This window comes from Mya arenaria, chromosome 14 (assembly GCF_026914265.1).
Source record: "Mya arenaria isolate MELC-2E11 chromosome 14, ASM2691426v1".
NCBI lineage: Eukaryota > Metazoa > Mollusca > Bivalvia > Myida > Myidae > Mya > Mya arenaria.
The window spans coordinates 40,326,322-40,338,912 of NC_069135.1; the positions used below are offsets into that span (position 1 = coordinate 40,326,322).

General features: G+C 34.9%; 1 protein-coding gene across 1 annotated transcript; it reads right to left on the reverse strand.

The window, feature by feature from the left end:
* Positions 1-4,148: 4,148 nt before the first annotated feature.
* Positions 4,149-11,785, reverse strand: LOC128216126 (heat shock 70 kDa protein 12A-like). Its single transcript, XM_052922713.1, has 9 exons — positions 11,696-11,785; positions 9,318-9,453; positions 8,830-8,978; positions 8,252-8,331; positions 7,369-7,510; positions 5,843-5,993; positions 5,567-5,701; positions 5,121-5,329; positions 4,149-4,862 (listed from the first exon to the last, which is right to left on the reverse strand). The coding sequence occupies exons 1-9, from the start codon at positions 11,783-11,785 to the stop codon at positions 4,149-4,151; spliced, it is 1,806 nt and encodes a 601-aa protein (XP_052778673.1).
* Positions 11,786-12,591: the final 806 nt, after the last annotated feature.

Sequence of the window (12,591 nt, forward strand, 5' to 3'; positions counted from 1 at the left end):
CTGTTGTTTTCGTCAGAAGCTTTGGAAAGATGTATTGATGCATATTCAATGTATTTACGAAAGGTCTCGAGTCGAGTTAAACTCGCGTTCTAATTGAATATCTTGATGCTAATGTAATTTTCTTTTAAAAACACTGTTTAAATACCACACCACACAATAACAGAATATATCAAACCATACATTGCAATACAAAACCAAAACATAGCATAGAATAGCGCAGCATGGCATAGTAAAGTACAACGTATCATACCATATCACACAAAACCATAACATTCTAAGCTATACTTGTATAGTCCCATGAAAATCAACTATTGAATATTGCAGCGTGTGACATGCTATATTAAATTACGATAATATTATAAATATGGTTAAATTCTTTCAGAAATTTAAAAGCAAATTTACTCCATCAAATTTATTGAAAATTCTTTCATTTAGTTTTTGCATTGATCGAAAATTGATTTGCTCGCAATTCGATGGTTTGTAACATTTTTCAACTGAAAATTCAGCTTGTAAACCAATGCATTGCATTTTCCAAGCATATGTGCTTATATAATATTAAAGCAATTTGTTTCCATTGTTTTCGAAACAAACCGCTGATGTTGCATTAATCTCAACTTCAAAACTATTCGACGTTTTCATCTGCCATGATTGATTTTTGTTTCAAAATGGGCTACTGTAAAAGTGTGTATAAAATAACTTCTGTGTTTCTTATCCTAGTAGACATCACAGTTGGTTGGTTGAAATTCTATGAACTATTTCTTGAAATTGATGAAATTCAGAAAAATAGTGCATTGCATGGTTTGGAGATACCTTGTCCAAATATAAACGCAAACTGGAAATGAACGATTTCGTAGAATCTCATGGAACCATTCTCAATTCTGTGCAGGTTAACTACATCGGTGGCCATACCAAAGAATGAAAATAAGAGAAATTCAAACATATGTTCAGCTTGATTGTCACAATTTGCATACTTTCCGTTTTCCCTTCTTCTATCATCGAAATTACGTACAGGGCCAATTGCGTATGCTCTGCACTTATTACCCTTACTGGATGGAGGAAAACGTCAGAGATATATTAAGAGTCCTTCTCAACGGAGTAGGCGTCGTTATCCTACAGTTGATTTGTGCAGTTCGCGAACATCTTCGCACGTCTACTTACAAACTTTGCACCACTGCCTGTTTGTGCTGCGAAGTAGATGACAATAACCAAGATAGAGGCCTCTACATTGTCTTCAGTATTATCCTGTTTCTTGTGAATCTTTCTTGAAATTATCCTTACCTCGTGTATATGATTATTTCTGGAATATCTACCAGAGGTCAAAATTGCGGCTATCCTCACACAGATTAAGCATTGAAAGAGGTAGATGGAATAGACCGCAATCAACACCATTAAACGAACGCATATGTAACCATTTGTAATTTATTAGAAGACGAGTATCATTTTGTTATAGAGTGCACATTATATACTGAACTCAGAGTTAGATATCTTCCTAGGTATTATAGACAACGTCCCAGTATGCATAAATTAATGGAACTTTTTAATGTCGAAAATGAAGCAATTTTGAAAAATTTAAGTATGTATATTTTCAAAGCATTTGAATTAAGAAATACTACGTTGAATCCCATGTAATGTGTTTAGGTTTGTTGTAATTGTCGTCTATTTGTTTGTTAAGAAGTACACAGTGTTAGTGCACCCCTCTATATCTGCATAAGTATGTATTTATTTATATATGATTTATTTATATCAATTCTTTTTCATAAATTGTGTTATTGCTGCTTTTGTCGCCATTGTGTATGTACATGTTTTGCCAGATGGGTCTATGACCTTCCTGGAAATAAATGTTCTGTTCTGTTCTGTTATAACATACAAAAATCTGTTGATTTGTCCAAATAAATATACTTAAGGAAAAAGTCGTGTCCATTGTGATTTATTTCTATACTTTGAAATACATTTGATATCGATAACATGTAAAGTGTTGCTCTTAAAAAAGCTCTGACAGTAATTATTAACTTTTTTTTGGATACAAACACTTTTTAAAAGTCGTAGATCCATCGAATCGGATAATGGTGTTGAGATCTTTGATTGTTAATCCAGGGCTCGAAGGTTCGATCGCAATTTCAAAATAAATGTACTTTGCCTTTTTTCGGGAGTGACTTTAAACGTGACTCCCTCGTGTCAGTTCTTTTCGATTATTCTGGAGCACGTCGAAGAAAAGGGTAGCGCCAACCAGGATTAAAGTAGTTTGTGTACTTTGCCTCACAATCTCACTGGACATATATCATTGTGGCCGACACCCATGTTTAATGAACGACAATATCCACTCGGCAGACGTACAACCTAACGATTTGAAGTATAAATCTTGGCGGCAAGTGTTATTACAAATGACCACACATAGAATAAACATTCTCATTCATCTGGCCCCAATTTTTCGAAACTTCTTAAGCTTAACAGGCTTAAGTCGCTAATTTCAATTAGCCAAAATACATATTGAAAATGGATTCTGATAAATGAAAAATGGATTTTGATAAATGAAAAATGGTTTATTTTGATAATGATACCGATTATTCCTACATAATTTCTAACAATTCTTGAAGAAGTAAATATAACACATTTTATAGAACAACAAAAATAGTGCGATTAGCTTTATCCTGTTATAAGGGACTTAAGAAGTTTGGGGCCAGAGGTTTAATTATGATAAATCATCACTCTGGTGAACGCGAATGAGAATATACGACATCAATCAATACAAAATAAAGATTTAAAATAAACATGATAGTGAATAAAGAATCACGCGAGATTGGCAATAAAAAGCATTTAGTGCAATACATCTCAGCTTATACTGCTCCTGTAATTGGACAATTTTCCGTGCACACCAATTCCGGAGGTGATGAAAAACTGATATCTTTTGAGCTCCGACAAGCCTTTAACTTGACTCAAATGACAATTTTACATCTTTCGCATATAAGGCCGATGCCAGGCATGACATTAAATCAGAAGACGGCAGACACGAAGGATGGCGCTTGTTCCGGCATTTTAAGATATTTACATAGATACAAGGTAAAGTTGTTTGATGAGTTTACTGCTTTACTGAATTAAAAACAGAACAACAACAACTAGGACACTTTAAAATACGCTTTACTATAAAATAGATATGCTACAGAAATAAATAGCAACCTCCACATAAACACGGCACATTCTGTTAAACAAATTTATATAATCAGGTTAAACGAAAAAGCAGTTATAGTCCAGTGCATTACATAAAAACTGAGCCGACTCCCTGATAACCACAGCATTTAAACTCATTATTTTGACAAGCTTTTTAGCAAAATATATCAAATATTTATAATTAAGTTTGCCTTCAGTGGAAAATAATTAAAACGAATACCAAATACATGTTGATGGTGTCAATAAAACATAAACGAAACTATGGTGTATGAGGTAAAATGCTTGATATCATTCGGTCGACATTTCCTAACCTTTTAAAGGTTTCGCCTTTTTCAGCTATATATTGTCATTTTAACTGTTCTAAACAATTATTGTAGAAAGTTAAGTAGAAAAAGCAAACCAAAAAACATAAGGTTTAAACGTAAAAAATGTTGGAATTCTATTAATTTAAAATTGAAACTATGAATTATATTCGTAGTCATAGGCCTTTGTTCATATGACAACATACAATCATTAGGATCTTTGGTGTTCAAAGGTTTACTGTGAAACTTATCTGCCACACGTTCAGCTCAAAGGCATCTTATTTTACATTGGAAATCGAATATATGTTAAAGGAGTAACTACTTGAACTAATGTTTCATCATAGTTTGCTTGGAACCCATTAAGTATTTATTTTTTACAAGTTAAACCTTGTTTTCGGTTAAATATAGCCATCACGATTTTTCAGTATTTCTTATGGTTTGTCATATATCCCTCCACATGTTTGTATGCAAATAATTTGGAAAAAATAAATATTTCATTGGCAATATTCTAGAAAGTCAAACGTTTATTTTGTATAAATGATTAAAATTTATTTGAATACAAAAGTACATTGTCCATCAAAATGGTAAGAGGAGTGTACATATACGCAGCAATCGAGATACTATATAGTGCATGTTTATGTAATATGTACACTGACCTAATTATAACAAGCTCGTCGTCAATCACATACACGATAAAAAGTCAATATTAAAATGCGAAACTTTGCCAGTCGATTTCTTGGTGCATTCGACGTCTATTTCCGTGCCACCAAATATCATTCGTACTACAACCTCGCGGTCAGCTTCGGCACTGGACATTGGAATGCTGCATTGACCAACCAGACTGCATCCTGGATCAGTAACAAGAACTGGAGTTTTACTTTCAGTTACAAATACCGTAATCACCGCTTCCTGGTTTTGAGGTATGGAGTATATTCCAACGGTTTGGGCCTCTCCGTCCTTCAGCGACTGTCCCGCTATTACATGCTTATGAAAGAAATTTTGACATCTATATTTACCGTCAGTGTCAGTGATCTTTGCTGACTCAGGATGAACTTTCTCTTGAAATAAACTATCAACACAAACACCATACGTATATTTGCTTATTCTCTCGACAATTTTACTGGGCTCATGTCCAAACATCACGGCTCCCTTAAGAACTGCCAGACCAGCTTCATCAGGGATAATCATCTTTAATCCAGGGAATGTTTGTTGGACAGCCTTTTTGAGCATTTTCGACTCGGAAAACCCGCCAACCATCAAAATGGCTTTCACGCCTTTGTTTTCTCGTTTTTGCAAAGCATCTTTCAAATGTTCTATAGTACTATCGATGGATTCTTTAAAAAAGCTTCGAGCAACAGTTGGATCGATATTTAGTTTATCCCCAGACAAGGACACCTTAAATAAAAGGGGAAGCACGTATAAGTGGCATTGTATGCTTTGCAAATGAACTCATATAAGTAGTTGTCTTCAAGTAAGTAGAGTCCTGTTTACATAATATGTATCCAAAGAGCCCTACATGATATTCTCGGTATAAATAAGTATGTATGTTTCGCCATATTATGGGAAAAGCAAAGACAAACACTTTTCTAAATTATGATTCACGTGCTTAATAAAATTTAAGTAATACGATGATAGCAAACAATTATACCATACCGAATTTGAATAAGATGACTTTTTGACCGCTTTTTTAAAGTCTTTGTGTAGTCTGTTTTTAACAGTTGTAAAAAAAGCAAGTGGAATTATCATGACGACTTTTGTATCCTTGTCGGGATCAACGTCCCTCTTCTTTACCTCAAACCGTCCGAGAAGTTCTATATAATCATCCATGTGGTCTTTTTTGAACTTTTGGACTACACTTTTATCTTAAAGTGACACTACATGTGTACCAGTGCAATCAAAAAACAGGTAAAAATCAGTTAAGCATTTTCAGCAGACATTGATTTGTATTAACTGCATTAATTTATATTTTGAAAACATTTATCTATCATTTTCTTATATTATGATTATTTATTTGTTTTGCGAATAATTGTTTCACTTAGCATATTAGTTTCACGTTATCCTAGAAATACAAACAATTGAATATTATTGAACTGAAATACCTGTCAAACAAGCTATGAATTCTTCAAAGGAATCATCGACTTTTGTCCCACCCCAAGCTCCACCACTCGCCTTGTACAGCTCTTTGACGCCACCAGATGCCGTAACTTCGTGCACTGTTATGTCGATGGTTCCTCCTGTGCATTGTATTATCAATATCTCGTAAAAGGAAAAAAATATCTAAACATCATCAGTGCATATATCGTTTGTTTTTTTCATCTAGGCATTACGTCGCAAAAATCATTATTTGAACTAGTACTTAAAATATTGCGACAAACCTCCAGCATCGAGTACAAGATATTGTTTTCCGGCTTGCAGAGATGCCAAGGACAATTGATCCCCACTCTTTTCGACAGAAAGATGACGACAAAAAAGAGAGGCAGCTTCCGGCTCAAGTGCAATCGTCAGCATGTGCGATTCTATCCCCGCCTGTATGTAAATAAAGTAGTTCAATTTATTAGGGGTGCAAACGAATATTCGAATATTTGAATATTCGAGCGAACGTTTGATATTCGAATGTCGAAATCGGTATTCGAATATTCGATGTTTGGTATTTGTTTTTAAACCTTTGGCCTACAACTGTGTTGTTGTATATATTCGCTTGTCTTGTTTTTACAACGATTGATCCCTAATAGGCGTGAACATGATGACACTATACACGCGTCACATAAGGGATACATCGTCGGGGACTATAAGCAGTACCCGTAATTTTACAAAAACTGGCTATTAGACAAGTGACATCAAACAAGTTTCAATTATTTTCGGTATGTTCGATATAAATGACCATGCCAATAAAGGATATAAGGAACCCGCCACCAAAGTGGTGTCATGGCTGCCAGTTAAGCTGTGCAATATTGATCAGATTGCCGTAATGATATGAATGGCATATGCTAGTTATGTGCTGTAAACTGTTTTCCATGTTTTAATATAACGTTCCTGCTTTGAAATTATTAACTGTTTTCCATAGCGTTTTAGGATATTGTTGAGATGAGTCAAAAGACAGGGTTATTTTCGTTTTATTATTAAATAATTCCCGAGTAAGTTTGGTTATTCTATAGTTATATTTAGAAGAGATCAATTCCAGCACGAGGCTGCTCGTCTTACAGAACGACCATCCGTTGGTGCATCACGGCTTTCAACCGGGAATTTACGATAATTGCCTTGTTTATAAATATCAATGCTGTTTTACTTTTTGTTGTTTATTTATTTTTGCAAGGCTAATTTTAAGACGCTAATTTTGGGGAAAATCAGCGTCGGTCGCGTGTACCGGCTATGATGAAGGCCCCGTCTATAACTGTAGCAAATACAAATAGTAGTAATTGAATATTCGGATATTCGATCGAAAGAATTACCAATGGTTTGATTTCCAAATTTTGCCATTCCTTTGCATCTCTAAAATTTATCCAGAACTTCTTGTGTCCGGAAATTCAGAATCACAAACTGTATCCAAAGTTTATAGAACATGGTAAAAAAGAACAGAGTAGAACAGAACATCACTAAATAGCATAAAACTTAATATAATAAAATAAAAGAGAAAATAATACAATATAATACAAAAGAAAAACATATAAATTCGCAATTCGCTTTGTCGACATCTGATATCTCTATTTTCCGGTTGTTTATTTTTTATTTGTTTAATGCGCCATCGGTTTAGATTAATGTCATTAATGTTTGAAGTGTTAGTCGATCTGTTTGTTTGTCAGGTGGTTGATCGGTTGGTTCGTCAGTCGGTAGATCATGTATTCTCCGAACTATTACTCTGACTTAAAAATGGTTTTCCCAAGTACAAGCTTAACATAGCTACCTCTTCTGCAGCTTCCCGCATGAACTGTTTTGCTGAATTATTCCAAATGGCAGGAACTGTCAAAACCCAGTGTATTTCTGTCGGCAAAACGGCGCCCGCTATTCGATCATTAGAAACAGCCAATAGGTCTTCCTTCAGATATCTATTTTAACAAAACAGTCAACTTGCAGTCACTACAATATAAAACCTGTAGAAACTGTAGGAACAATTATACAATGAAAACTACAGGGACACGCCCTGTAGTCGAAAATTCAAAATTTAAGTCTGTTAAGAGACACACGGCAAATGCCAAAATGACAATGAACTAGAGGCAAAAACGTGTTAACATCAGAAACAGACCGCACATACATCAAAATAGCTTTACTGATGAATGATCGGACCGTCAGTGAAGCATGATTTCAGTGGAACATGATTCTTCAGGGGTCTTAAATTAGTGAGTATGGCCGTAACTTCACACGCGTCCAAACAATTATCAATAATAACAAAATTGAACGTATAAGCCTCATCGCCCCAGAACTCGAACAGTGCATGTGTTTAGAGACACTAGGTATGGATCGAAACGGCAAGAACTAGATACACCGACGTAAAAACATCACATGTAGCAATACACACACCGCATTATTACTACGCACGTATCAAAATAGTTTTACCGATAAATGACTGGCTTACCGCCTTACATACCGATAGGAACACGTGTCTACTGAGGGCTTAAACTAGTTTGTATGGTTTTAACCCGACAAAAAGGTCATATGCGTTTTTATCAAATGTGTAAGCCATTAAAGATTATGATATGAACATAATGCAAAATATACCTGGATATTATAAGTGTTTGTCTGGTTTATAACTATGGTACCTTATAAATCTATGAAGGAAAAAACCTTACTTTATTGACAAAGCAAATACGGTTCTTGCCAATAACTTTTGACCATTTTCAGCTTCTAACATCGAATTTCTATTGAGTTTCTGAAAGAAAAATGTACAAGCAAAGATATAACTTGACCTTCTTATTATCTTATCAATTATCTGATATAGGCCTTTTAGAAAACAAGTGTGGTTCTTGAATGTATATCTTTGAACCTCAAGCTGTCTCTGTGTCACTGTGTGTAGACTTAAATGCTGATTGTTTGGCATTGTTAGATACCATGTTCAGTTACTCGTTAGTGGTTCGGAATGGGTCAGTCATGGATATCCGACGATGATGGATCGTCAGTATGTCTTTCGAAAAATAATAATTCCATTCGTTACCTTTGTGGTTTAACTAATGTTTTGGGATGTACTTTGCTTGGACAGTGTAGTTTTAACTGTTGTTTTTTTCAAAATACAAACAAAACTGAAACAGTGAATTAATTTTGAATAAAGTGAAATATCACCTAGATAATGGAAATATTCGAAGGCAATTATTGTAAATGTATACACTCTAAAAGTGTATTAAACTATACAAAATTTTAAGGAATGATTTACCTGTTTCCATAACATCATTTTAAACCTTTTAAAGAAATACCAGTCTTTATGTTCGTTTTCTTCAATAAGTTCTGCGTATTTTGCTTCGGCATCAAACGCAAAAGAATGTAACGTTTTTCCGTCAGGCTTGATCAGGACACAAGTAGGGCCTGAATAGTCAAATGCATTGAAAAATTAACCCCATAATCTAAGCTTTCCTTTATTCTTTAACGAACTGAATCATACACCTAAAACAATTAAAAAATCATATTTGAAAAAAACAACGTTTTGATACAACGATAAAAACTTGTTATCAAGTTGAAGTGCTTATTTGTTTCAATGTTCTCAAAGCAGGATTGTTGATAAAAGACAACAAAATACATATATGTGCTTGTACTCCGCTTTCTTGTATTACTTTGACCTATGCCGAAATCCAGCTTATGTGTTTTATAATGAGCTCAAGCTGTCTTCATCTTAAAATCAAAGAAAACATACAAAATAAAGTGTACCTTTTGAAGACTCGTGTCCTTGCCACTGTTTTGCGGAGACTTTCGTTGGGTCGCTATCATAGTCATACCTAAACGAGAACGCCCAACTTGAATAAGTAGTCCCGAAGTCGATGGCTGCGACCAAAAGATGCTTCGACTATAGAAAACCAAAATATAATAATCTGATATCTCCAAAGTGATTGATTGTGTACTTGACGCGATGCCAATTAGATGCCTTTGCAGGGAAACACAAATGGTGAAAACATTTTCCATATAAAAGGGAAACAGAATACGAGAATGAAAACATACACCCACAAAAAGAAAATTGTTATTATCTTCTTAAAGCCCGTTTCCCATTAAACGTTCTGTGTTTTCGTCGTACGATTATAGTGGGCTACGCCAGATGGGTCTGTCGCATGTTTAGAAAAAGGTGGATTTGAAGGTTGTGTATTACAATCAAATGTGTTGTCTGTTGTTGAAAAAAGTCATGGCTGTCGCAGTCAAATAGTGCGACTGTCGTTAGATAATATTATTATTAATATAGAAATAACCATTGACAGTCGCAGAAAGGAAGTACGATGGTGAATCTTTGGTAGTACTATCCTGTAGTGTAGGTCTATTGTAACAAAATCGTAGGGCATCGAACGACAGACCTACAATCTAGGCCCGATGTCGAAAATTATTTGCGAGGCTGAATAATATTTGAACATGTTCAACACTCCACGAAAAGGGTCATCGACAGATTTTTTTTTCGTAAAACCTTTATTTCGTTCGGGAAACTGTCCTAGATTTTTACTTTTTTCTGTTAGGGACCTGTTGTATAGTTGTTGTGTGAGTATGTTAAAGAAACTTAGTTCTGTGCATGCAATAATGATAATAAAAACAATATTTCTGGAATTTTATTTTGTTATTGTAGTCTTAAAAGGCAACGCTACGTTGAATTCGTGGCTTAATAAGTAAAGACTCCCTAAAACAGTCTTGGTTTTCTGACAACGAATTCACTTGCTTGTTCTTAAAATAACTATATTCTTATTGTTTTTATTTCAAATATTATAAAAAAACATATAACAACATGACTTCGGAAATAAATTGAAAAATATATGTGTAATACAGCAACACATTTTAAATGATTTAATATCATGAAAGAAATTCGTTACTTACCATTTCGGCATCTAACTAGAAGGAATCAATGTGTTTCTAGTCTTGTTATTCCTTAAAGACAAGATATATATTCAGTTTTGATCAATGCGATAAGTGAATAAATGAGATATAAATCTTGTATGCACGTTATCTTTATAAAGCTACTAAAGTGTAAACAAACAAAACATGCAAGGAGCATCGGTTGAAAACAACGACTATATTTCATTGAATATTTGCATTTGCGTTTATCTCTAATGCTCTAAATACACGTATTTTGTTCAGATAGTAATCACAAGGTTAAATATGTGATTTTAACCATGATGCCGGTGTTATTTGCAAGTCCTTATTAAGATACTAGTAGCCAAAAAATCTGTTTTGCTAACGTCCTTTAAACGTATTTAAACCATACGATAAACTTATTTTCACAATCTGCGAATAAATGTGTAATACCCGACAAAAATTTGATCTTCCGTTCAATATTTGTGTTTACATTATGCTTGAAATACACTTCTTTTATTTGGAGTCCTATAAAACTTGTTATCAGACATTTTTATTGTGAGGCAACGTTGAAACATAAAACTTTTGATATGCTGTGCACATGAACTACTAAAGGGCCTGAACATTTACTACATATAAAGTTTAGAGTTATACCCGTTCAGATTCTAATGATAACACCGATAATCGAGTCGATGAATAAGAGCGTATTCTGGGATTTTAGTGTAATTCTTTCTCCGGTTCAAGATTAAGTTACATCATGTGTACGTGGGCGTTGGCATGTGTATGGTGCATGCCAGCTATACAAAGAGATTTGAGCAGTTTTGGAACATAACAAAGCGTGCTTCTGTTACTCGTGTGCATTTACCAAGTGCTTCAGACATAAATGTAGCCGGCACCAGTAGCTATTCTTGTCTTTAAAAACGCCTTTGAACCATAGTCTTTCAAATCTATCATAAAATAGTGACAGGAAATCGCTTATATAAACGTTAATTTAGGAATCATAAATACATCTTATTGCTATATAAACTTATTAAACATTTAGATACCGTCCAAGTTAAACTTTTGTATATAACCTATGTTATTCGTAAGCAATTTAAAACAAATCATTATGCATTGAGAATTGTTGTAACCCATCGCTTATCTAAAATTGAAATTGTTGCGCAAAAAGTACGTGTCGCAGAAATCGCTCTTAATCTTCGCGTGGTTTGAGACAGAGTGCGCCCAAACTCCCAGCGTACAAGCTCGAGTTTTTAAGTCTTAACTGGCAGTGGCTGACAAGTTCTTTGATCATCCTGGTGGTTTCCATTTTCTGGTTCGTACGCTTTCACTTTCTCAACGGTGGTAAGCTGCATTTACTATGATTTATCGTTCCGGCAAGGAGAATGTAGACGCGGATGCTTTGTCCAGTCTTCAGAAAGTGTGTGCAAGATTTCTGATGCCGGGAAGGAATGTGTAGTTTTTCCGATGTCATCATTTTTCACATCTTGCTTAAGTTTCATTTCTTTGATAGTGTGTCCTTTGATCAGAATGTAATTGTTGACGAGGATGCTTATACTTCAAAAATTGGTTCACCATTGTCATCTGAGAACTCAAAGAAGGAGCAATCCTGTGATACAGTCATCCACTGTGTAGTACATATGTTTCGATGAGGTCATCGTCTTCCACGTCGCAAGAATTCATTAAGAGAAGAGCCTGTGCGACCGCTGCTGCGGGAATGGTCGCTGTTGATTTTATAGGATGGTGGAATGTACAGACGTGGGTTAATGATTATATCTTGGTTCTGTTGTCCTTACATGGATAGTAATGTCGAGAGAAAGGAACACAGTTGTGAACGCAGTATATTGAGGATAAGAGGGCTGCAAATCTTGTCCCGATTTTAGAACACATTCCCTTACTTTGATCAAAATGTTTACCAATTTACTTACACTCGACTTGTGCGCTGGGGAACATTCTCGTTATCGCGATCCTTTTCACGCGCTATACACAAGCGACCCCCGGCATTGTTGTACACGTTTATGAATCACTACGGTTTTCACAGACGCATACACAATGACCACAGTTGGAACTTTAAGAGTCAAGTGAGCTGTGTAAAATGTCAACGTCGACAATAGCCGCACCGCCACTAATTATCTCCCGGAAATGACATGGAGGTTTCAGT

Bases quoted from the DNA above. Each gene is read 5' to 3' on its own strand.
- LOC128216126 (XM_052922713.1), bottom strand. From the start codon at position 11,785: ATGCAGCTTACCACCGTTGAGAAAGTGAAAGCGTACGAACCAGAAAAT. The intron at 8,979-9,317 runs GTACACTTTATT...TTGACTATTCAG, and splicing joins AGGACACGAGTCTTCAAAAG to GCCCTACTTGTGTCCTGATC. The intron at 7,511-8,251 runs GTAAGGTTTTTT...TTGTTAAAATAG, and splicing joins GTATTTGCTTTGTCAATAAA to ATATCTGAAGGAAGACCTAT.